This window comes from Lithobates pipiens, unplaced genomic scaffold (assembly GCF_037356315.1).
Source record: "Lithobates pipiens isolate NorthernLeopardFrog02 unplaced genomic scaffold, aLitPip1_a1.2 Scaffold_1, whole genome shotgun sequence".
In the NCBI taxonomy this organism is placed as follows: Eukaryota; Metazoa; Chordata; class Amphibia; order Anura; family Ranidae; genus Lithobates; species Lithobates pipiens.
The window spans coordinates 104,267,390-104,293,156 of record NW_027507685.1 but is presented as its reverse complement, the minus strand read 5'-3'; the positions used below and the strand labels follow the sequence as shown (position 1 = coordinate 104,293,156).

The window sequence follows — 25,767 nt, the reverse complement described above, 5'->3', positions numbered from 1 at the left end:
ATGTTGTCATTGAGTTATTGACTAAGGAGGGGTGCAGGCTGTCCGAAATCCATAGAAGGTTTACAGAGATGACACCATTGACAAGAATTTCCAATGAGAAGGCATTGCTCTTCTCAATGGTGTCATCTCCATAAACATTCTGTAGCTTTCTGCTGTTGGACAGTCTGCACCCCTCCTCCGTCAACAACCCAATTTCATTGCAGGTAAATAATGGATTCCAAGCAGAAGCAATGTGCCATCATTGAGTTGTTGATGAAAGAGGGATGATGGCTGACAGATGGCTGACATCCACCGAAGGCCTATGGAATGTTTATGGAAATGACACGATTGAGCAAAGCAATGTTTTCTTATTGGAAACTCTAGTCAATGGTGTCATCTCCGTAAACATTCTGTAGTCTTCTGTGGATGTTGGACAGCCTGCACCCCTCCTTCATCAACAACTTAATGACAGCACCTTGCTTCTGCTTTTTCATTGCAGGTAAGTAATGGATTCCTTCTCCTTCTTTTTCATTGCAAGCAGATGCAAGGTGACATCATTGAGTCCCTGATGAAGGAGGCATGCAGGCTGTCCGACATCCACAGAAGGCTACAGAATGTTTATGGAGAGATGACACATTCTGGAGTCTTCTGTAGCAGTAGCAGTGCCTGCCTGTAGAAGTTGCTCCTGCTTGAAATCCGTTATTTACCTGCAATGAAAAAGAAGAAGCAACATAGTTACATAGTTACATAGTTAGTCAGGTTGAAAAAAGACACAAGTCCATCCAGTTCAACCACAAAAAAAATAAATATATATATATAATATCATACCAGCCCATATACCCAATTCTATACCCACAGTTGATCCAGAGGAAGGCAAAAAACCCCAGCAGAGCATGATCCAATTTGCTAAAGCAGGGGAAAAAATTCCTTCCTGATCCCCCGAGAGGCAATCGGATTTTCCCCGGATCAACTTTCCCTATAAATGTCAGTACCCAGTTGTATTATGTACAAACATAATGCTGTTTGTTGTCCTCGAGTTGATGACGAAGGAGGGGTGCAGGCTGTCCAACAACCACAGAGGGCTACAGAATGTTTATGGAGATGACACCATCGAGAAGAGCAATGTCTTGTTATTGGTAGCTGTTGTCAGTGGTTCACCAATCCTTCATCAACAACTAATTGACAGCAGGTTGCTTCTGCCTGGAATCCATTACTTACCTGCAATGAAAAAGCAGAAGCAAGGTGCTGTCATTGAGTTGGTGATGGAGGAGGGGTGCAGGCTCTCCAACATCCACAGAAGAGTCACCAATGACAAGACATTTCTCTTCTCAATGGTGTCATCTTCGTAAACATTATGTAGCCTTCTGTGGATGTCAGACAGCCTGCGCCCCTCCTTCATCAACAAATCAATGATGGCACATTGCTTCTGCTTGGAATCCATTATTTACCTGCCATGAAAAAGAAGAAGCAATGTGCCGTCATTGAGTTGTTGATGAAGGTGGGGTGCAGGCTGTTTGACATCCACAGAAGGTTTACAGAGATGACACTATTGACAAAAGTTCCCAATAACAAGACATTGCGATTCTCAATGGTGTCATTTCCATAAACATTCCGTAGCCATTTGTGGATGTCGGTCAGCTTGCACCCCTCCTTCGTCAACAACTCAATGATGGCACGTTGCTTCTTCTTTTTCATTGCAGGTAAAAAATGGATCCCAAGCAGGAGCAGCATACCGTCATTGAGTTCTTGAGGAAAGAGGGTGCAAGCTGTCCAACAATCACAGAAGGCTACAGAATGTTTATGGAGATGACACCATTAAGAAGAGCAATGTATTGTCATTGGTGACTCTGGTTAATGGTGCAAACATAATCATAAACATTCTGTAGCCTTCTCAGGATGTCAGACTGGCTACACCCCTCCTTCCTCAACAACTCAATGACGGCACGCTGATTCTGCTTGAAATCCATTATTTACCTGCAATGAGCAAGAAGAGTTACTATAGAGAAGCTATTCTCAGCCAGGGTTCCTCCAAAGGTTGCTAGGGGGTTCCTTGACCTGTGGCCGATTGAACTCCCATCTAAAGATGCCTGCAGGGTCCCTCCGGCCCACCTCCCATACCTCGATGCATTGGCTGCAGAGGCAACAAGTGATATCCTACAGTCGTACCTTCCCATCCTTGCCTGATATACTTACTGACTTAATGGAATTGGAGAACGTGCTGCTTCAGGCCGAACACCCCACACATGTGGTCTCTATACTCTATTCTCTCATACATATGGTTTCTAACCCCATCCTCCCCCCATACACACAAGCCTGGAAGGAAGACTTGGGCCACTCCATTTCACTGACTGGCAAAGGTGCTTCATTCTGTCTCATAAAATATCCTTGGCCTCCAAAGCTCAAGAAAAAGGGTTCAAGTTGACCCGCTGGTACAGATGCCCCTCAACTTTACACTGGATAAACCCAGTGCTCCCAGATACCTGCTGGTGTTGCCTGTCAGCCAAAGGAACTTTACTCCACATTTGGTGGGAATGCCCCCCTGTGCGGAGGTTCTGGCAAAAGATCCTCGACCTGTACTGCAGACTTATGGCGACCTTGCTTACACCCTCTCCTGAGGTAGTTCTGTTATCTATGCTCAATGGACTGCTCAAATTGGTCAAAAAAAGACATTCTGCGCCACTTTATGGCAGCAGCTAGGATAGTTTTGCCAAGAAACTGAAGGTAGATGGACATGCCTTCCCTGGGGGAATGGGCAATTGAAGTAGACTGAATAAATAGCTTGGAACGAATGTTGGTGCAGGAAAAGAGGAGCAATTCTCCAAGACCTGGACCTCATGGTGTATGTTTCGATACACCTCGGAATTTATCCCATGGGAAACAGAGGACCCTAACATCACATCTGTCTGACCTAAGTGCAATGTCTCCTTCTCAATATCTACTTACCCTACTGCATTGACCCCTCTATTTTTCCCATCATCCCCCCTCCTCTTTTTAACATGATACAATGATACACGAACACCCAAAACCATAATCTCTAGTCTCAACAGATGGGAACTCTGTGGCCCACATAGAGTTCCCCCCCTACAAAAAAATTGCATTTAGCACAATAACAAAAGTCCTAGCATGTTTACAATAGGTGGACACCACTCATTGAGTGGATAGTATATGCTAAATTAATTCCGTTGAAGCTAACAAATTCTCTATACAATGTGACGTTATGGTAGCAAAATTGAAATATATGTTTCTATCTATGTATTAATGTATGATATATTCGTGTATTGTATATGTAGCACTGACCCCCGAAGGAGCGGCTGGTTTTATTTGGGCTTACCGTTACCTCACTTGGTTGCTTCTCCGTCTTGGGGTTCCCATGGTAGATGGCCCAAAGAATGTGGAAACTGACACTGAATCATCTTTTGGGTTATTTATTTAGAACAGAACAGAGTCTCTCAATAAAGGGTAGAGGGTTAGGAGTGAGTTCAGGCACTTAGATTGCAAAAATGGAAGTCTTTAGAGAAAATCCAGAGAATAAAAACCGTTCCACAACTGGATTTAACAACCCCCGGATAGACCTCTCTCACTAGGCCTAGCAGCCGGCGGGATGCTCAACAAAATCTCTGCCACAGACTTGTGAGATACACTTGAGCGTTACTGAGGGATGTGGATACATTTAAAGAACTGACATACGGTACCAGTTTCTCTCACCCGATCCACCGATACCATATAAGTGTTGATCCAGGTTGCATCCTTCAACTAAGCCTCCAGGCTCCTTCAGAGAAACCAGCCTTGCGTACGGTCTTCTCCTGGAAGAGCCTCCCCTGGTGTTCTTCAGCTGCTGGGCCTCTCCCTTTAGATGAGACGGCACCGGACCACCCTTGGATCAGTAGGCCCCAAAATTTGCTCGGGCCTGTCCCTGCAGTTGCTTCACCTTGGACCAGCCGGCCCCGAGACTCAGGATGCATTTTTCAGCACCCTAGGCCAGGAGGGCCATGGGCCTGGGTCAGGAGGACCACCAGATCCGAACAGACAGAAAATAATCAGACCCCCACAAACATGGCGTCGGTCGACCTTAAATACCACCCCCCAGAATGCACAACAGGAAAACACTCCCACTGGCCGGGTTCCAAGAGATAAGTGGCATTCAATGCACCCAGCTAAACTGCGTTTCTACTCTTGCCGGCGGTGACAGCGACACCTGCGGTCAAGGAGAACCCAGTGCAACCCAGCTGGGCCAGAAATGTGGAGAAATAGTCCCAAAACCCAACTGTGGTTTCAGGCAAATTAACTTTTCAAAAACCATAGCGTCTGCTCGTCAGGAGCCAGCGCTACATATACCTCTCCTTTCTTAAAAAAAATAAGATTGAACTAAAGATGCCTGCAGAGTTTTGGGTCCAAACCCAAGGTGGCAGAGCCAGTGGCATGACACCAAATATCTTTTTAGCTGGCATTCTGACCACCAATGAAAAGGGGGAGCATTCCTCATTGGAAGGTGCATTATTTCTATTGACCCTCAATATAATAAATTAGATTTAGCAAGGGGTTCCCAAACACCTGAAATATATTTCAAGGGTTCCTCTTGGGTTAAAAAATGGTTGAGAAAGGCTGCTATAGAGGAAGAGTTACTCTACCAACATGTGAAATCTGAACGACTTGTGTAAGCTAATAAAAAAAAAAGTTATGCCCACGTTCCCGTTACTTTTGCTACAGCGCTTGTAATAACTTTTGATTCGAATACAACAAGCCCTCTGGTGAGCTCCTAGAACATTCCATACTATAACCAATATCATTGTTTTTTTTGTGAAACAAATGGCATTTTTTTTTCAAAACTTTTTTTTATTAGAAAATTTTTACACGCAACAAATATAACAAGTACGGAATAAAGCGTATACAGAGGAAGGAAACACTCCCTAGGGAGATATAACAGTCAAGCAAACAATATCATAAACCAGAATTTAAAAAAAAACTTCATTCTTCATTTGTTGTATAAGTTGGTAAATATAGCAGATTAAATGGGAGATCGTACCTTAGATAATCAAATTATATGTTCTAAAGGAGAGGGAATAGAAAAGAGAAGAATGGTAGGAAGATAAAATAGAAAGAAGTAATTTGAAATAGAATCGTAAAGAGAAGGAACATGGAAAGGACAAGAGAAAAAACAAAAACAAATTAAAAGTAACATAGAAAGGACGAGAGAAGAAAAAAATGAAATAAAAAGGAATATAGAAAAAAAAAGAAAAAAAAATGTAGAATGGAACGAGCAAAAAAACAAAAAATAAAGTGAGAAGGGAACATAGAAAGGACGAGAGAAGAAAAAAATAAAATAAAAAGGAATATAGAAGGGATGAGAAAAAAAAACAAAAAATAATTTACTGAAAAGGAACACTGAATGGATAAGATAAAACAAAACAAACAAAAAGACAAAATGAAAATGGAACATAGAAGGGACGTGAAAAACAAAAACAAAAAAAACCCAAAAATGACAGGGAAGATAGAAAAAATAAATAGAATGAAAAGGAATATAGAAAGGACGAAAACAAAAAAAATATTAAAATGAAAAGCAACATAGAAAGGATGAGAAAAGCAAAGAAGCAAAAAGCCAAAATGAAAATTGAATATAGAAGGGAGGTGAAAAACCAAAAACAAAAAGAAAACAGAAATGAGAGGGAAGATAGAAAAAATAAATAGAATGAAAAGGAACATAGAAGTAATGAGAAAAAAAAAAAAAGTAGAATGGAACGAGAGAAAAAACAAAAAATAAAGTGAGAAGGGAACATAGAAGGGATGAGAAAAACAAACAAAAAAACAAAAACAAAATGAAAAGGAACATAGAAAGGACGAGAGAAGAACAAACTAAATAAAAAGCAATATAGAAGGGATGAGAAAAAAAACAAAAAAAAAGAAACTGAAAAGGAACACTGAAAGGATAAGATAAAACAAAACAAACAAAAAGACAAAATGAAAATGGAACATAGAAGGGTGGTGAAAAACAAAAACAAAAAACCCCCGAAAATGACAGAGAAGATAGAAAAAATAAATGAATGAAAAGGAACATAGAAAGGATGAGAAAAACAAAGAAGCAAAAAGACAAAATGAAAATGGAACATAGAAGGGAGGTGAAAAACAAAAACAAAAAAAACCCCAAAATAACAGGGAAGATATAAATGATGGGAAAAAATAAATAGAATGAAAAGGAACATAGAAAGGATGAAAAAAAAAGTAAAAAATTAAAGCAACAAAAAAGAAAAAGAAAAAAAATGTAGAATGGAACGAGAGAAAAACAAAAAAATAAAGTGAGTAAGGGAACATAGAAGGGATGAGAAAAAAAAACAAAAACAAAATGAAAATTAACCTAGAAAGGAGAAAAAAAAAAAAAAACAACAAAATGAAAAGGAATATAGAAAGGACGAGAAACCCCCCCCCCCCCCCAAAAAAACAAACAAAACAAAAAGATATATAAAGGACAAGACCCCTCCCCCCCCCAAGAAAAAAAAAAAAGGAACATAGAAAGGACGAGAGAAGAAAAAAACAAAATAAAAAGGAATATAGAAGGGATGAGGGAAAAAAAAGAATTCAAAGGGAACACTGAAAGGATAAAACAAAACAAACAAAAAGACAAAATGAAAATGGAACATAGAAGGGACGTGAAAAACAAAAACAAAAAAAACCCAAAAATGACAGGGAAGATAGAAAAAATAAATAGAATGAAAAGGAATATAGAAAGGACGAAAACAAAAAAAAATATTAAAATGAAAAGCAACATAGAAAGGATGAGAAAAGCAAAGAAGCAAAAAGCCAAAATGAAAACTGAACATAGAAGGGAAGTGAAAAAAAAAAAAAAAAAAAAAAAAAACGAAATGAGAGGGAAGATAGAAAAAATAAACTGAAAAGGAACACTGAAAGGATAAGATAAAACAAAACAAACAAAAAGACAAAATGAAAATGGAACATAGAAGGGTGGTGAAAAACAAAAACAAAAAACCCCCGAAAATGACAGGGAAGATATAAATGATGGGAAAAAATAAATAGAATGAAAAGGAACATAGAAAGGATGAAAAGAAAAGTAAAAAATTAAAGCAACAAAAAAGAAAAAGAAGAAAAAATGTAGAATGGAACGAGAGAAAAACAAAAAAATAAAGTGAGTAAGGGAACATAGAAGGGATGAGAAAAACAAAAAAAAAAAAAAAACAAAATGAAAATTAACCTAGAAAGGACAAAAAAAACAAAAAACAACAAAATGAAAAGGAATATAGAAAGGACTAGAAAAAAAAACCCCAAAAAACAAAACAAAAGATATATAAAGAACAAGAACCCCCCACCCCCCCCCCCCCCAAGAAAAAAAAAGGAACATAGAAAGGACGAGAGAAGAAAAAAACGAAATAAAAAGGAATATAGAAGGGATGAGGAAAAAAAAAACAAATTCAAAGGGAACACTGAAAGGATAAAACAAAACAAACAAAAAGACAAAATGAAAATGAAACATAGAAGGGATGTGAAAAACAAAAAAAATAATAAAAAAAAAACAAAATGACAGGGAAGATAGAAAAAATAAACAGACTGAAAAGGAACATAGAAAGGACAAAAAAATAAATAAAAAATAAGAAAAGCAACATAGAAAGGAAGAGAAAAACAAACAAGCAAAAAGACAAAATGAAAAGGAACAGAGAAGGGAGGTGAAAAACAAAAACAAAAAAAAACCAAAATGACAGGGAAGATATAAACCGATGAGAAAAAATAAATAGAATGAAAAGGAACATAAAAAAGGACAAAAAACATGAAAAGCAACATAGAAAGGACGAGAAAAACAAACAAGCAAAAAGACAAAATGAAAAGGAACATAGAAGGGACGAGAAAAAAAAATGAAAAAAAATGTAGAATGAAACGAGAGAAAAACCAAAAAAAAAGTGAGAAGGGAAAATAGAAGGGACGAGAAAAACAAACAAAAAAACAAAAACAAAATGAAAATGAACCTAGAAAGGACAAGAAATACCCCCCTCCCAAGAAATCAAACAAAAAAAAGTAACATAGAAAAGACGAGTAAAAATAACAAAAAACAAACAAGAGCACAAAATTAAAGGGAACATAGAAAGGACAAGAAAAAAAAGCAAGGTCCATAAAGACATGGGTGAGCAAGTTTGGGATGAAGGAACTTGACTGGCCTGCACAGATGCACAGAGTCCCGATCTCAACCTGATAGAACACCTTGGAATGAATTAGAGTGGAGACTGTGACCCAGGCCTTCTCGTCCAACATCAGTGCCTGACCTCACAAATGCGCTTCTGGAAGAATGGTCACACATCCCCATAGACACACTCCTAAACCTTGTGGACGGCCTTCCCAGAAGAGTTGAAGCTGTTATAGCGGCAAAGGGCGGGCCAACTCAATATTGAACCCTACAGACTAAGACTCTGATGCCATTAACGTCCTGATACTTTTGACAATATAGTGTATGTATTGTAATATTTGGGGGGTCCAGATCACAAACCAGCCGTGTTTGTAAAAGCAAGCAGTTTTTATTTCCTCAAAACAGACAACCAAAAAATTTCTTCAGAATAAACCAAACAGAAATAGTCCGTAAACTTCTGATGTGAAACGAAGATTTGGCTCACCACCAGCATAAACCTGTACCACCATGGGGTTTAAAGTTCCTGCTGGCTTCAGGAGTCCCAAAAATGGCCCAGCAGTGTCTCAGCAGATAAAAAGCCCTCTCCCAACCCTGTCCTGTTCCTCACCACACCCCGTGGGCACCTGCTGGCTCCTTCCTGCTCTGCCAACATGTTAACCTTTATAGGACGAAGATACCTGCAGTCAGGGTTGGAGGCTTTTTTTCCACCCAAGATCTCTCTGAGCCTCTGAATTTAGAGACCCATATGAGAATTTAACCACTTCAATACTGGACACTTTTACCCTCTACCTGCCCAGGCCAATTTTCAGCTTTCAGCTCTGTCACACATTGAATAACAATTGCACGGTCATGCAAAATTGTACTAAAATTACATTTATATTATTTATATATTATTTACACAGAGTTTTCTTTTGGTGGTATTTAATCACCGCTGGGTTTTTATATTTTTGCTATAATAAACTAAAAAGACCAACATTTTTGACCCATTTTAGAAAGTAGACAGTCCAAGGTATTTAGTAAGAGGCATGGCGAGTTTTTTGAAGTTGTGATTATTTGTCACAATTTTTTGGAGAATGAAGACATTTAAAAAAAACATTTTTTCACATATTGTCACCAGTGCAGCATCATCTTATAACTGGTGTGGCGGTGACCACCAAGGACACTGACTAGTGAGAGTATGCAAAAAAATTAATAAATAAATAAATATATAAATATATATATATATATATATATATATATATAATTTCTTTAAAAATGTGTTTAATATTTTTTTCTTCTTCTATTTGTTTTACTTGTTTTTCTACATGTGATTGGTCACAGCTAATCACAATTTGTTTACAACCGTCATGTGATCTGCTGTGATTGGCCACAGCTAATCACATGGTACAGATGTGTTGTGATTGTCTGTACCATGTGATCACTGTGACCAATCACACCTGGCAACACAATTGTACACCATGCATAACATGAAAGGAAGCCATTCATTGTATACAACTGTTATGTGATCTGCTGTGATTGGTCACAGTTAATCACAAGGTACAGATGCGCTGTGACTGGCCCTGTCTGTACCATGTGATCACTGTGACCAATCACACTTGGCAACCCAATTGTGCAAAATGAATAACATGAAAGGAAGACATTCATTGTTTACAACTGTCATGTGATCTGCTGTGATTGGCCACAGCTAATCACATGGTATAAATGTGCTGTGATTGGCCCTGTCTGTACCGTGTGATTACTGTAACCAATCACACCGAGCAACACAATTGTACACAATTTTTTTTTTTAAAACTATGATTGCTTGAAAATTCACTGCTATAAGTAAACACTTTTACTGAATGAAAGTGGGTATTGTTGTGATTAGCTGTGATTGGACACAGTTAATCACAAGGTACAGATGCGCTGTGACTGGCCCTGTCTGTACCATGTGATCACTGTGACCAATCACACTTGGCAACCCAATTGTGCAAAATGAATAACATGAAAGGAAGACATTCATTGTTTACAACTGTCATGTGATCTGTTGTGATTGGCCACAGCTAATCACATGGAACAGATGTGCTGTGATTGGTCCTGCCTGTACCATGTGATCACTGTGACCAATCACACCAAGCAACACAATTGTACACAATGCATAACATGAAAGGAATCAATTCATTGTTTACAACTGTCATGTGATCTGTTGTGATTGGCCACAGCTAATCACATGGAACAGATGTGCTGTGATTGGTCCTGCCTGTACCATGTGATCACTGTGACCAATCACACCAAGCAACACAATTGTACACAATGCATAACATGAAAGGAATCAATTCATTGTTTACAACTGTCATGTGATCTGTTGTGATTGGCCACAGCTAATCACATGGAACAGATGTGCTGTGATTGGTCCTGCCTGTACCATGTGATCACTGTGACCAATCACACCAAGCAACACAATTGTACACAATGCATAACATGAAAGGAATCAATTCATTGTTTACAACTGTCATGTGATCTGTTGGGATTGGCCACAGCTAATCACATGGAACAGATGTGCTGTGATTGGTCCTGCCTGTACCATGTGATCACTGTGACCAATCACACCAAGCAACACAATTGTACACAATGCATAACATGAAAGGAATCAATTCATTGTTTACAACTGTCATGTGATCTGTTGTGATTGGCCACAGCTAATTGCATGGTATAGCGGTGCTGTGATTGGCCTTATCTATACCATGTGATCACTGTGACCAATCACACCTGGCAACACAATTTTGCAAAATTAATGATATGAAAGGAAGCCATTCATTGTTTACAACTGTCATGTGATCTGTTGTGATTGGCCACAGCTAATCACATGGTACAGATGTGCTGTGATTGGTCCTGCCTGTACCATGTGATCACTGTGACCAATTACACCGAGCAACACAATTGTAGACAACGCATGAGATGAAAGGAAGCCATTCATTGTTTACAACTGTCATGTGATCTGTTGTGATTGGCCACAGCTAATTACATGGTACAGATGTGTTGTGACTGTCTGTACCATGTGATCACTGTGACCAATCACACTGAGCAACACAATTGTACACAATGCATGATGTGAAAAGAAGCCATTCATTGTTTACAAGCATAGCCCAGGGGAGCCTCGCAAGGCTCATATGATGTCCACCCAAGAACAATAGGGTTCCTTCCCAGGCCAATGTATAATGTCTGGAAGCAGTTAATAATCCTGGGGCCATCCATTCATTTAATAATCCATCCAAGACCCATCCAGGACCCATCCGGGACCCATCCCTGGCATTCTGTACATTATATGTATACATAAACACTCACACACAATCAACCAACAGTTTGTGGACACCTGACAATGGCTGACATATCTAATTTGGAGAAAATGGCAAAAATACTTAAAAAAAAAAAAAGAGGGGGTCTTTTTCCTCAAAGGGTTCGATTCACTGATAGGATTTTGCATGGAGGAATGAACATTCTGACATGCAGAGCCAGAAAAAAAAAGACACACACATTTAAAATCTGACATAATTACACATAATGAACTGTATTCTTAAGTACAAAACAAAGTGTTCCAAAGATCTACCTGGCACCGATTCGCACACATATACAGGAGCTGTATAGCAAAATATCTTGTATCTTATTAAATCGAGGAGGAAAAAGTACTGGTATAATAACCGGGGACACATTTGAGTGCGTTCCCCTAATATGGTTCTCATTGTCACCCATGCCAGCCTTCTTCGTGCCAGTTTTAAAGTCACCTTCTGTCACTCAGCCAGCCTGAATCCTTCTATTAGCATTTTCTGACCGCTGCAATCAACATCGTCATTATCAGAAGCAGTGCGACCACATTACCATCATTCAGAATCTTTCTAAATGTCGATGGCTTGTTCCCTAGGGCAGCATTTAGAAGTAGCCCATTACTTAAAACCAATGTTAACCTGCTGACCGTATGTACAGGGAGTCCCTGGAGTAAAAGAAGAGAAAAGAATGGGCGGAGGGACGGCATGACATCGGTGGACAGTAGGACAGGCCAGGGTAGTTTAGGAATTTTTGCCCCCTTTAACCCTTTAAAATACAAATTTTTCAATGAGTTAGTGTGACTCAAAATGTGCGCTACCAAACGGTGGAGCAGAACGTTAAAGGGTTAAGGAAAAGGGCGGTGGTTAAGGGCTGGGAGGGGTCCTGGGGAAGTTTTGTGGGAAGGAGGAAGTAGTTGGAGTCAGTCAAGTTTCCGACACACCCTCCCCATGTTTGGTCAGTATTTCAGGGAAGCTGCCATGACAGCCTGGCAGTGGTGGGTCTTTGGAGGAAGAGAAGAAGGCTGGACTATAACATGGTTGGGATCCATCTGTGGTATGGGGTTCTGGAAGGGGTAAGAATGTAGGTCAGTGCGGATGTAGAGTACCGTCTCCGAGACAGTGTCTTGCGCCTGGAGGCCTAGATTTTAAAGAAGTTTGTCGCAGTGACCAAGTTGTGTGTTGTTGCCCTCATAGACCACCAAGGTATAGAGAAGTTTGGTAAATGGTTATTTTAAATGTTATTTATTTAAGTTAGGTTAGGCCATAAGGCCACTTTACTCCAAAACCTTGTCACATCATTCATCGGGTAATTGGGGGGTTTGAAGGTTATGGTCTAATAGGCTGGGGAAAACTGGAGGTTATCTGTCCTTGACATGTCATGCACCTAACCTACAGGCACAACCCCCTTGAAGAGTGGCCAACTGCAGGTCATACAGTATGCACATGTCAATGCATTCTGAAACATCTCAAAATAATGCCATCAAGATAAGCCATAAGTCTGTCCACAGCAGCCTTAAGAGTCTAAATGTATTTATCCAATGCTAAGAGTCCAAGCCTATTCTTCTTCATAGCAGATCCTCTTTTTCGATTGCTCTCCTCTTAAAAAAAAACAAATAAATACTGAAGTCAAGGAATGGGTCATCAATTGTAATATTTTTAGGAACAGCAGATGCCAATTGTCATAAACAGCCTTTATTACCCTCTTTTACCCAGAGACACCCTTAAAACGTCAGGTCTTTGGGAACCTTACTGTAATGAATTCATCAGGAAGCAATGGGAAAAATGCACCATAGAAAGAATACAACCCTTACAGTAGTGGTCAGAATGACACTCTTAACCCTTGTACACACGGTCTGGCATTCTGACAACCAAATCCGTCGGATAATTTTTAGGTCTTTGGTAACCCCTACTGAAACCAAGTCAATGGGGTTTAGTGGGAAAGCACCCCTTACATTGATGGCAAGTAGAAAATTGTCTCCCTTACAGTGGTGAACAGAAGGCCACCCTCAGGGAACCTGTACTAACTTCTGGAGGAATCCTTGAAATCATTTTTAGGTGTTGGGGAATCCCTACTACAACCAAGTCACTGGGGCTTAGTGGGGTTTGGAGGAGAAAAAATCCCTTACATTGGTGGCCAGTGTAGTAACTTTTGGAAGAACTCATGAAATAATTTGTAAGTCTTGGGGAACCACTACTGAAAACAAGTCAATGGGGTTTAGTGGGAAAAACACCCCTTACATTGATGGACAGTGGAAAAATTACACCCCCCCCCCCCTTTATAGTGGTGGTAAGAAGGCCGCTCTTCTGGAAAGCTAAAAAGATCATTGCAGCTGGCTTTGCTAAGTGGTGTTGAGCTCAGAACTATGAAGGCACCATCAAATGGGAAGTCAATCAGCCACAGCTCAAGGAACCCCTAGAAATGTCTGGAGGAACCCCTGAAATATTTTTTAGGTCTTGGGGAGCCCTTAATGAAGCCAAGTCACTGGGGTTTAGTGGGAAAACTCCCCTTTTATTGGTGGCCAGTGGGATAATTCCCCTTTACAGTGGTGGTCAAAAAGCCACCCTCAGGGAACCCGTAGTAACTTCTAGAGAAAATCTTAAAATAATTTCTTAGGCCTTGGGGGACCTCTCATGGAAAGTTCTCTGTGGCACACTTGAGTTACATACATATTTCTATACTACACAACACTCTCCCGTGTTACTCAACTAAGATTTTAAAAGGAAAAGAAGAGAGGCAATAAGGTAAATGCAGGAAAAGATGGAGGGGTTGGGGGTTGAGGCCCAGGGTCATTAGGGTGTTCAAGGGAAGAAGAGGAATGGATGATAGTTTCATTCAGGTTCCACAGAGAAGAAAAAAGTATATAAAGGCAGAGTCAAATCAACTGAATGAATCAGAGCTCCCTTTGAGCCAGCCAGCAGGTCTTTTCTGGGTTGTTACGATCAGTTTCCACCAGGGTCTCCCAGCCCCAGGAAAAAAAAAAAAACACCAAATATGTTAGGGACTGAGGAAAGAAGGGGATGAGCGGTGCTTTCATTTTTAAGTGAAGGTCCACTTTAAGTGACCATTCTACATAAAATGTTTTGGTTTGCATTTAAGTCACCACTATGTTATACAGTAGGGGTCTCCAAACTTTCTAAGCAAAGGGCCAGTTTACTGTTCTTCAGATTTTAGGGGGGCTGGATTGTGGACAGTGGGAGGAGAAAATGGCTCAGACTTGGTGGTCGGCGGGGGGCGGGGGGGGGGGGGTACATAACACCTGTCGACAGTAGGAGGAGGAATAGTGCCTCATAATTGGTATTAGTAGGGGGGAATGGTGCCCCATAACTGGTATCAGTGGAAGGAATAATGCCTCATCATTAGTATCAGTGGGAGGAATAGTGCCCCCATCATTGGTATTAGTGGGAAATATATTCCCTGTTATTGGTGTCACTTGGAGCAATAGTACCCCATATATGATGTCAGTGGGAGGAATAGTGCCCCCAGCATTGGTATTAATCTGAGGAATAGTGTCCCATCATTGGTATCAGTGGGAGGAATAGTGCCCCATGTATGATGTTAGTGATAGGAATAGTGCCCCCAACACTGGTATCAGTGGAAAGAATAGTACCCCATCATTGGTGTCAGTGGGAGGAATAGTGCCCCATTATTGGTATCAGTGGGAGGAATAGTGCCCCATCATTGGTATCAGTGGGAGGAATAGTGCCCCATCATTGGTATCAGTGGGAGGAATAATGTCCCATCTTTGGTGTCAGTGGGGGAATAGTGCCCTAAAGGTCGGATAAAGGTAAGCAAAGGTCCACGTGTAGCTTCAGTTTGGGGACCACTGATATACAGTTTTTGCCATCACTTGATTATGAACTTTCTGTCGCATTAATGTGGTCCATAAAACCAAGCCCTAAAATTTCTGTTCATCCACTTCACACTATTTAAAGAATTATTTCTTATTGCTTGCTCTAAACTCCATACTGGTATGTTTGTTGAAAAGGTTATTTAAGCTCACCATTTCATTCTGAAGATTTGACGCATTCAAGCATAATATTTGCACACGTTAAATCTGTTGAAATTCTATGTTTAAACATTTCGAGAGGCTCAGTAATATACACTTAATTCTTTCATTTCAGAACAATTCAACAGTGGCTGGCTCGAGTACAATCACTTCTTTACTGCAACGAGAACGGATTCTGGGGCACGTTTCTGGAGAGCCAACGGAATTGTGTGTGCCACGGTGGCAGCATGCTTTGTCAACGACCAATCCCATGCATAATAGGAGGCAACCAAAGCTGCGCAATGTGCAGCATGGCTAACATCTCGCTTTGCGGCTCCTGTAACAAAGGATACAAATTATACCGCGGCCGTTGCGAGGCGCAGAACGTGGATTCGGAACGCAGTGAGCAGTTCATGAGCCTGGAGACCGAATTGGACTTCCAGGATCAGGAGCTCCGCTATCTCTTGCAAAAAATGGACTCCCGTCTTCATGTGCACACTACGTTCATTAGCAATGAAATCCGGTTAGACACCTACTTTGATCCGCGTTGGAGGAAAAGAATGTCGCTCACCCTAAAAAGTAACAAAAATAGGGTTGAATTCATCCACATGGTAATCGGGATGTCCATGCGCATTTGCCAGGCTCGGAACACGACCTTGGATCCCAGCTTCTTTGTGTATGTCAATCCGTTTAGTGGGAGCCACTCGGAAGGATGGAGCATGCCATTTGGGGAACATGGTTACCCAAGGTGGGAGAAGACACGGCTTCAAAACAGCCAGTGTTATAACTGGACTCTCCTACTAGGCAACCGCTGGAAAACATTTTTCGAAACTGTACATATTTACCTACGCAGCCGTACGCGTCTACCTTCTCTTCTGCGCAACGACACAGGCCAAGGTCCAGTTGACCTGTCAGATCCTACAAAACGACAGTTCTACGTGAAAATATCGGAAATCCAGTTGTACGGGTATAGCTTACGGTTCAACCCAGATCTCCTACGCAGTGCAGTCCAGCAAGTCAACCAGTCCTACTCCCAAGTAGGGCAGTTTTATTCCTCGTCATCAGTCATGTTGCTTATGTTGGACATCCGGGAGCGCATCAACCGCCTTGCTCCGCCGACGGCTCCGGGAAAGCCGCAGCTAGACCTCTTCTCCTGTATGCTGAAGCATCGATTGAAGTTGACCAATAGCGAAATCATACGAGTCAACCATGCCCTAGACTTGTACAATACTGAGATACTGAAGCAACCTGATCACATGACAGTCAAACTTTGTTAACCTTCCCATGCCTTCCTCGGAGTAAGATCATGGAGAAATTCAGAGCTTGGAGCTCTGAGGGATTTAGGTGGACTTTAATTATTTTAGAAATCTACCTTATGACCTGATTATGATTATGCTGCAAAGTATAAAATGGAGTATATTTACATACTTCCTTTTATGTATTTTTTTATTATTTTGGGGGCGGGGTGGGAGGAGGTAAAGGGGTCAGTAATCATAGACAAGAACCAGTCAGGGTATTTGGAATATAAAACCCTTTAAAACATAACATTTTTAGGTGCTATAAATAGCAGGACATCCTTAAAATGTATTGACTGGGTTTTTCTCCCACCCCCCCACCCCCTGTAAAATGCCTACAGGTCAGTCCTATTATATTGCTTCTCATTTACATTAAGATATGCAGCTCCCTTGTTTATTGAGTGTTATGGTCTTTTAACTGAAAAGTCAACAGTTTTAAGTGTTATATGTACAGTTAAGTGTAAACTATGCCAGAAAAAATACATTACACATACAGTATTTGTCATCAACTAATAGCCTAAACTGCTGCTTCTCTCTTTATTTATTTTATTAGGATTATTTTTTTCATGGCTGGGCATATTTGAAGCCCAAATTAACTCTTCTGATCACAGTCCTTTACCGAGCGGAAGCAGTGCCTTCTCTGCAGTGGTCTGACATGCCCCCCGATTCATACACTATATTGACAAATGTATTGGGACTCCTGCCTTTACATGCACATGAACTTTAATGGCGTCCTAGTCTTAGTCTGTAGGGTTCAATATTGCGTTGGCCCGCCCTTTGCAGCCATACCAGCTTCAACTCTTTTGGGAAGGCTTTCCACAAGGTTTAGGAGTGTGTCTATGGGAATGTTTGACCATTCTTCCAGATGAGCATTTGTGAGATCAGGCACTGATGTTGAAAGCAAAGACCTGGCTCGCAGTCTCCCCTCCCAAAGGTGTTCTGATGGGTTGAGGTCAGGACTCTGTGGAGGCCAGTCAAGTTGCTTTACCCCAAACTTGCTCATCCAAGTCTTTATGGACCTTGCTCATCCAAGTCTTTATGGACCTTGCTTTGTGCACTGGTGACCAGTCATGTTGGAACAGGAAGGAGCCATCCTCAAACTGTTCCCACAAAGTTGGGAGCATGAAATTGTCCAAAATGTCTTTGTATGCTAAAGCCTAAAGAGTTTCCTTCACTGGAACTAAGGGGCAAGCCCCCACCCCAAACTTGCTCATCCATGTCTTTATGGACCTTGCTTTGTGCACTGGTCCAAATTGTGGTTTGGGGTTGTTTTTCAGGGGTTGGGCTTGGTCCTTTAGTTCCAGTGAAGGGAACTCTTAAGGTGTCAGCATACCAAGACATTTTGGACAATTTCATGCTCCCAACTTTGTGGGAACAGTTTGAGGATGGCTCCTTCCTGTTCCAACATGACTGGTCACCAGTGCACAAAGCAAGGTCCATAAAGACTTGGATGAGCAAGTTTGGGGTAAAGCAACTTGACTGGCCTCCACAGAGTCCTGACCTCAACCCATCAGAACACCTTTGGGAGGGGAGACTGCGAGCCAGGTCTTTGCTTTCAACATCAGTGCCTGATCTCACAAATGCTCTTCTGGAAGAATGGTCAAACATTCCCATAGACACACTTATGAACCTTGTGGACAGCCTTGCCAGAAGAGTTGAAGCTGTTATAGCTGCAAAGGGTGGGCCAACTCAATATTGAACCAGGCATGTACTGGCCATTGGGACTACAGGGAGTTTCCCGGTGGGCCGATGGCTCAGTGGGCCGGTCAGGTGCAATCCTGGAGCCGCTCCTCTCTGACAGTGAGTGATCGTGATTTCACTCCTGTTAGGAGGAACAGCTGGCATCACTTAGGCATTAGGCTTTCTGCTCCCTCCAGCCTGTAGGGGGAGATAGACAGCTGGCAAACTTTCCATCCTCTCTCCCCTTATCACTTGTCACTTATCATATGATTGGACAGAGGAACGAGAAGCTGCCTTCAAAACTGTGAGTACACGTGGGAGGGGGAGGAAAGGGAGGACACTCTGATGTAAGGGGAAGTGCTGATGGAGACACTCAAAATTAAAGTGGGCCGGTCATGAAGAAGTCCAGGGCCAAATTTTTGTCCCAGTACAGCCCTGTATTGAACCCTACAGACTAAGGCTGGGGTGCCATTAAAGTTCATGTGCGTGTAAAGGCAGGTGTCCCAATACTTTTGACAACATAGTGTAGCTTAAGCTCTCCACTCAGAAAACCATATGCACCCTGCTGATTGGAGATTTCTAGCTCTGATTTACAAGGGTGCGCCTGACCACTGCAGAGAGACCACTGCTTCCACACAGACAGGAAAATACATACTTACAATAAACTTTCACTTTTCAAATAATTTGCACTTTATATATTAGTATATATTAGTACATATTTATATTCATGCATTTCTAGATGCACTTTCTGGCAACACGTCCTCTCTTCTAATTCCTAGTACTAAAAATCAAGATCCTCTTAATACAGCAGGAACACTCCATAATAAATTGTCATATTAAGGTTAATATTGGAACCTAATTAATAAAAAATTGGAAAAAAGTAAATATATTGAACTTATCCCCATAACACCTGGGAGAGGGTCATGTTCTGATCCTTCCATTAAGATTCCAGGAAATACTAGCATGAAGATGCTCTGGAGCAGGGGTCTCCAAACTTTCTAAGCAAAGGGCCAGTGTACTGTCCTTCAGGCTTTAAGGGGGTCAGAGTGTGGCCAGTGGGAGCAGAAAATGCCCCGTCATCAGTGACCCATCATTGGTGTTAATGGAAAGAATAGTGCACCATTGGTGATATCAATGAGAAGAATAGTGCCTCATTGATGGTGTCAGTAATGGTGTTCCAACCTTGGTGGCAGTTAGTGGACTCATGTTTTATCCCCCTTGCTTTTTTCTACACAAGCCCACAGGTATTTCAGCATTCCCTTCCAATGTTCCATAGTCAACTGTCCTTCCTCTCTTGCCTCCATCCTTTGCTATGATCAACTTATACTTTCCCTCTTTATACCACCTTGAACAAATATCCAAGCTCAATTTCTACTCTTCTTCTGACGGTGGGAGGAACAGTGCCCCAAGGGCTGGAAAAAGGCATGCAAAGGGCCACATTCGCCCCCCCCCCCCGGGGCGCAGTTTGAAGACCCCTGCTCTGAAGCATCATTAATAAGATCTGGGGTACTCAGCACTCCCTTTGATGGTGACCTCAAGCTTTTCTTTAACGCATAATAAATTAGTGGAGAGGGGATCCTGATGTAGTAAGTCAGGGGTAGGCAACCTCGGCCCTCCAGCTGTGGTGAAACTACAAATCCCATCATGCCTCTGCCTCTAGGAGTCATGCCTGTGATTGTCAGGGTCTTGCAATGTCTCATGGGACTTGTAGTTTCAAAACAGCTAGACAGCTGAGGTTGCCTACCCCTGTAGTAAGTGGACCTTGTTTTTTTGCTGCAAGGTCCACTTTAACGTGAAGTAAGATACAAAATAATGAAGAGATTTTTTTTAACATATAATAAAACCTCTGTAAGCGATAACAAGATTTGGTGTCAGCACATCACTTTCTTGATAACACATGGACCCACTATTCCAAGCAATGTGTTGCATCTTTGTGACATGTTTCATGCTTTTCATTGGCCACGTAAAAAAAAAAAAATTATGCTAGCTGCTATTTGGTTGCCTTTGTGGATACCACTTTATTCCTTGCCCTAATGTTCTAAATCAAGCCCAGTAAAAAATCTAAAAGTGAAAAATTGTAGTATTAAAATATTGATGTATTCTGAGCAAGTAGTTAAAGCTATTTAAAATAAGACCTCATGCAACTCTGTAGATATAGGCATTATGGAGAAATTCATCTTCAAAGTTCACAACAAAAACTCTTTCAAGAGGTCACACACCAGAACCTTGGCCGACTGTCTGCCATATAACGTAAACGGACAAGTTAGGTTGTTCACATGTGCAGCAACCCAAAAAGGGATCCTCATGGACAGGTGGCTGGAAGCCAATAGGTTCGCTCCTCATCACCTGTTTTAACCCGCAAAACTATGACCCACCTCACCACAACCACATGCATTGCAACCAATTCGCACCACAGCCCCTATAACTTGAATAGGTTGCGTTTGAAGGGTTTACTGCCCCCTGAATGCAATATGGGGTCTTATTTTTTTGGCATGGATGCAAGGAAAGGTCCTAGTTTAGGTGAGTAGTTGAAGGATCGTAAAGCAGGTGGGTGAGCAATGGTTTAACTGCCCCCAACATCTAAGCAAGGATAGGCAGAACCTCAGAGCTGTACTCATGCTGTAGCCACAATTTCTTGCTCCAAAATTGCTGCAAAAATTGAAACTCGCTGTAGCCTTTAGAAACCAATTGAAACTATCTGTGGAGTCTTTGTTTGGATCTTTGATAATGAATTACTTCACAGTACAAGTAGCTACAGAGGTCAGGGAGAACTTTTTTTTTAAAATGGGCCTTCGTTTGAATCTTTGAGAATGAATTGCTGCACAGTACAAAGACCCGCTTTTAAATAAGCTCCCCCTGACCTCTCTAATTCATTCTCAAATATCCAAACAAAGACTCTCTTTAAAATAAGAGGGTTTTTGTTTGAATCTTTGAGAATGAATTACTTCACAGTACAAGTAGCTACAGAGGTTAGAGAGCTTATTTTAAAGCAAGTCTTTGTTTGAATCTTTGAGAATGTATTACTTTACAGGACAAGCAGCTACAGAGGTCAGGGAGAGCTTATTTTAAAGCAAGTCTTTGTTTGGACCTTTGAGGATTAATTACTTCACAGTAGAAGCAGCTACAGAAGTCAGGGAGAACTTATTTTAAAGAGAGTCTTTGGATCTTTTAGAATGAATTAGAGAGGTCAGGGGGAGCTTATTTAAAAGTGGCTCTTTGTACTGTGATGTAATTAATTTTCAAAGATCCAAACAAAGACCCACTTTAAAATAAGCTCTCCCTGATCTCTCTAGCTACTTGCACTGTAAAGTAATTTATTCTCAAAGATCTCAACAAAAACCTCCTTTAAAATAAGCTCTCCCTGATATATGTAGTTGTTTATACTGTGAAGTAATTCATTCTCAAAAATCCAAACAGCTGCAGAGATCAGGGAGAGCTTATTTTAAAATAAGGATTTGTTTGGATCTTTAAGAATTAATTACTTCACAGTAAAAGCAGCTACAGATATCAGGGAGAGCTTATTTTAAAATGAGTCTTTGTTTGGATCTTTACAAATGAATTACTTCACGGTACAAGCAGCTACAGAAATCGGGGAGAGCTTATTTTAAAGTCTTTGTTTGGATCTTTTAGAATGAATTAGAGAGGTCAAGGGGAGCTTATTTAGAAGTGGGTCTTTGTACTGTGAAGTAATTCATTCTCAAAGATCCAAACAAAGGCCACCTTTAAAATAAGCTCTCCCAGATATCTGTAGCTGTTTTTACTGTGAAGTAATTCATTCTCAAAGATCCAAACAGCTGCAGAGATCAGGGAGAGCTTATTTTAAAATGAGTATTTGTTTGGATCTTTAAGAATGAATTACTTCACAGTACAAGCAGCTACAGAGATCAGGGAGAGCTTATTTTAAAGGGGGCCTTTGTTCGGATCTTTGAGAATGAATTACTTCACAGTACAAGCAGCTACAAAGGCCAGGGAGAGCTTATTTTTAAGGGAGTCTTTGTGTGGATCTTTAAGAAAGAATTACTTCACAGTACAAGCAGATACAGAGATCAGGGAGAGCTTATTTTAAAGGGGGTCTTTGTTTGGATCTTTGAGAATGAATTACTTTACAGTACAAGCAGCTACAGAGGTCAGGGAAAGCTTATTGTAAGGCTCTTTTAAGGCTTTTAAGGCTTGCTAAAACATGTCCAGGGGCGGAGTGACCATTTGGGCATTCGGGCACTGCCTGAGGGCCCCATGGCATTAAGGGGCCCCATGGCACTAAGGGGCCCCATCAGGGTTACCAGCCTCAATAAAACCATGGACAGTATGTAAAAATCTTTGTTTTGTTTTTAAATCCCAAGATTATAGTTGCCCCACCTCTCCAGTACCTTTTCAGTGTGTGTATGTGTATTCATTGTGTGTATACTGTGTGTGTATATTGTGTGTCTGTGTACGTATACTGTATGTGTGTGTGTGTATACTGTGTGGCCCCATAATCTATTACCTGGGGACCCCATAAGCTCCTATTGCCCAGGAGCCCCATAATCTTCTCCTATTGCCCAGGGGCCCCATAATCTTCTCCTATTGCCCGGGGGCCCCATAATCTCCTGTTGCCCGGGGCCCCATGAGTTGTCAGTCCGCCCCTGAACATGTCCAAAGTCAGGGCTCCGATACACTTTTAAAATCAAATTTCTTCTTTTGAATTCGGCTGTGTCAAAGCTAATTTTTGCCCTCTGAGCTACAGCAGGACATTTATTATATGTTATTATATTATGCCAAAAAAATCAGAGCGCTTATATGGCAGAATATATATTTTTGAAACCTTCTAATTTTAGGTATATGTTCTTTTCATAATGAAATATGTTTTATGCTAATAGTGATATTGTAGCAGAATGCCCATCCCTTAAATAGCTATAAATGTCTTTCATCAAATATGTTCGAATATACACCCTGTTTTGACGGATATAACTTTTGTATCAAGCAAAATATCATTATTAAAGCTTCTCCCCACCCCCTTCAGTGTAACCCAACCATTCAGTGTAACTCAGAGATCTTCACTGTGTGGCCCTGCCTGGTGCTGTGTAGCTTTTTCATGCCCCGGTGGGTCCTTTGCCTACTGTGCATGTGTGATGCTTGTCCCATTTATTCCTAGGATAGGCCAAGTAAAAATTCTTAGTCCGAATTCTTTATATTTCAACTGGATACAGCAAGCAGTGTAAAAGACAATCAATGCGTTTCTACCAGCCAACGCTTTTCTAGTCAAGTCTTTGCCCCTTCTACTGTGAACACCAGCACTGACTGTTGTTTATCAGATCCTCAGCCTACAAATCAGTCTGCTTGGAAGTACATTTAACATCCTGCCATTTCACCCAGCCCAGGGGGATTGTGTGGCCCCTGAAATGCCTGTTTGTCTTTTGCCCTGCTTATTGTAACCAGTTAAACAATGAAGACTTTGGACTTTTTGCTGGAGAACATCATTAATAGACTGTGAAGGGGACCAAACTGAGCGGTTTAGCTCCAGCTGGGAAAACTCATCTCACCAGTCTCTTGGGACTGTGGATATCTGATAGGTTCCTGATTGTCAGTGTTGACTCAAGCCATCAATGGCAGCTAGGTTTAAGAACCAACAACAGCCTTCTTTGACCTATTACACTTGGATTTCTCAACTCAGGTGAATATCCTCCCCATCTTTGTGGTTAGCTGCCAAATACAGACCAGTTGGGCTCAAGCAATGACTTTGTCGGAATTTGATGAGCTGTGGGGAAGTCCATGTCCAGTGCCCCTCTACCACTACCTCTTGGACCATTAATTCTTATTGCAGGCCTGCACTTATTGCATACAAAGCTTTCCATAGGAGTACAAACCCAGACTTAAGAATAAAAGGAAGCAGATGGCACTGGATCCTTATAGAAGGTCTACTTGCATTCAATTGGCGAATGCATGAGGTTGGCAGCTCTCATGCATTGGCTCTCACTTTGCATTGGAAACTTGAAGTAAATATGGAGCACCAAATGCCAAGATTGCTACAACCAGCTGCTGAGAAGTGTGCCTTCTAGCAATTATCCCTTTATTTGACATTCTCCCAGCAACAATACGAGTCAGTTTTCCACTCCTAAAACGAATATAGCAAGCCTAAATGAAGGGTGCAGCTGTGAGTCTCCAAAATACGAGACCTTTACTTGAATGTTTTAGTGAATGTAGATTCTCTTGACCCTAGTCTTTGCTTGTGGTGTGTCCAGTAGGTGCAGTGCCAAGCCTGGACTTTCCTTCATGCACAGATAGTACAGTGCCGGGCAGGGCAGCATAGTGATGATCTCCGAGACTGAAGGTATTTTGCTATTTGACTCACAGTGAAGGGGGGCACTTTAAAGGTCTTCAGCAAATGCCACATTTTCCTTTAACGCCACAAGCCTTTTTTGGAATATTTGTATATATAGCTTGAAGATCCCCTTCCATAAAGCCAAAAAAGGTCCATTAAAAAGGTCCATTAAAAAGGTCCATTAAAAAGGTCCATTAGTCTGATGTTGATGATGGGTATCAAGAAATAATGGTCCTCTTTGCTTTGGGACCAGCACGAAGATCACGGGATGTATTTAGCTATCATTGAAACCTCAACATGTCATTTTTTTGGCAAAGATTTCAAATAAATTTGAGTGAAGTAGATATCCCATTATGTGTATTATTCAAAGCTGAACTCCAGACAACTGTAAAGTGAATACATTTGTGTATTTATTAAGAAAATATTTAAAGTTTTTTTCTTTACATGCAACACATGTAAATACCTGAATTGGCAGCCGGGATTGAGAGCCAGCAGCTAAGCTAATTGACAGCTGCTAGCTCTCTCTAATGGAGAATATTTATTTATTAACACACCCTTGGTGTTGTACATCATGCTGGAGAATGTCATTAAAAAGACTATGAAGGTGACCAAGAAGAGTAGCTTATCTGCAGCTAAGAAAAATCAAGTCACCAGGCTGGTGGTTGTCTCTCAAGACTTTGGAAATCTGATAGGTACCTGATTGCCAGTGTTGACCCATGCTGCCAATGGCAGTCTGGATTGAGAGCCAGCAGCTGCGCAAATTGTCAGCTGCTAGCTCTCATAGGGAAGAATATTTATTTGGGAATAGGACATCAAGTCTTCTTAGACTTGATGTCCTATGCCCTCAGCATAGGACATCAAGTCAAAGAAGACAGTGAAGGTGACTAAACTGAGTGGCTAGGCTGCAACTGAGAAAAGTCAAGTCATCAGGCTGGTGGAGTTGTCTCCCTGGACTGTTGAAATCTGATAGGTTCCCGATTGTCAGAGTTGAGCCAGCAGCCTTGCAAATTGTCAGCTGCTAGCTCTCATAATGGAGAACATTTATTAAAATGCCCCCCCCCCCCCCCCCCACATAGGAAATCATGCTGGAGAAGACTGTGAAGGTGAC

The 25,767-nt window shown here is 41.1% G+C and overlaps 1 protein-coding gene across 2 annotated transcripts in view; it reads left to right on the top strand.

Moving 5' to 3' along the window:
* Positions 1-17,190, top strand: part of BRINP1 (BMP/retinoic acid inducible neural specific 1) — a 345,404-nt gene extending 328,214 nt beyond the window's left edge. For both annotated transcript variants that reach the window (XM_077468203.1, XM_077468212.1), the window contains exon 8: positions 15,523-17,190. In XM_077468203.1, coding sequence (XP_077324329.1) covers positions 15,523-16,663 — 1,141 coding nt within the window. In that variant the 3' untranslated portion in view covers positions 16,664-17,190. The remainder of the gene's footprint in view (positions 1-15,522) is intronic.
* Positions 17,191-25,767: the final 8,577 nt, after the last annotated feature.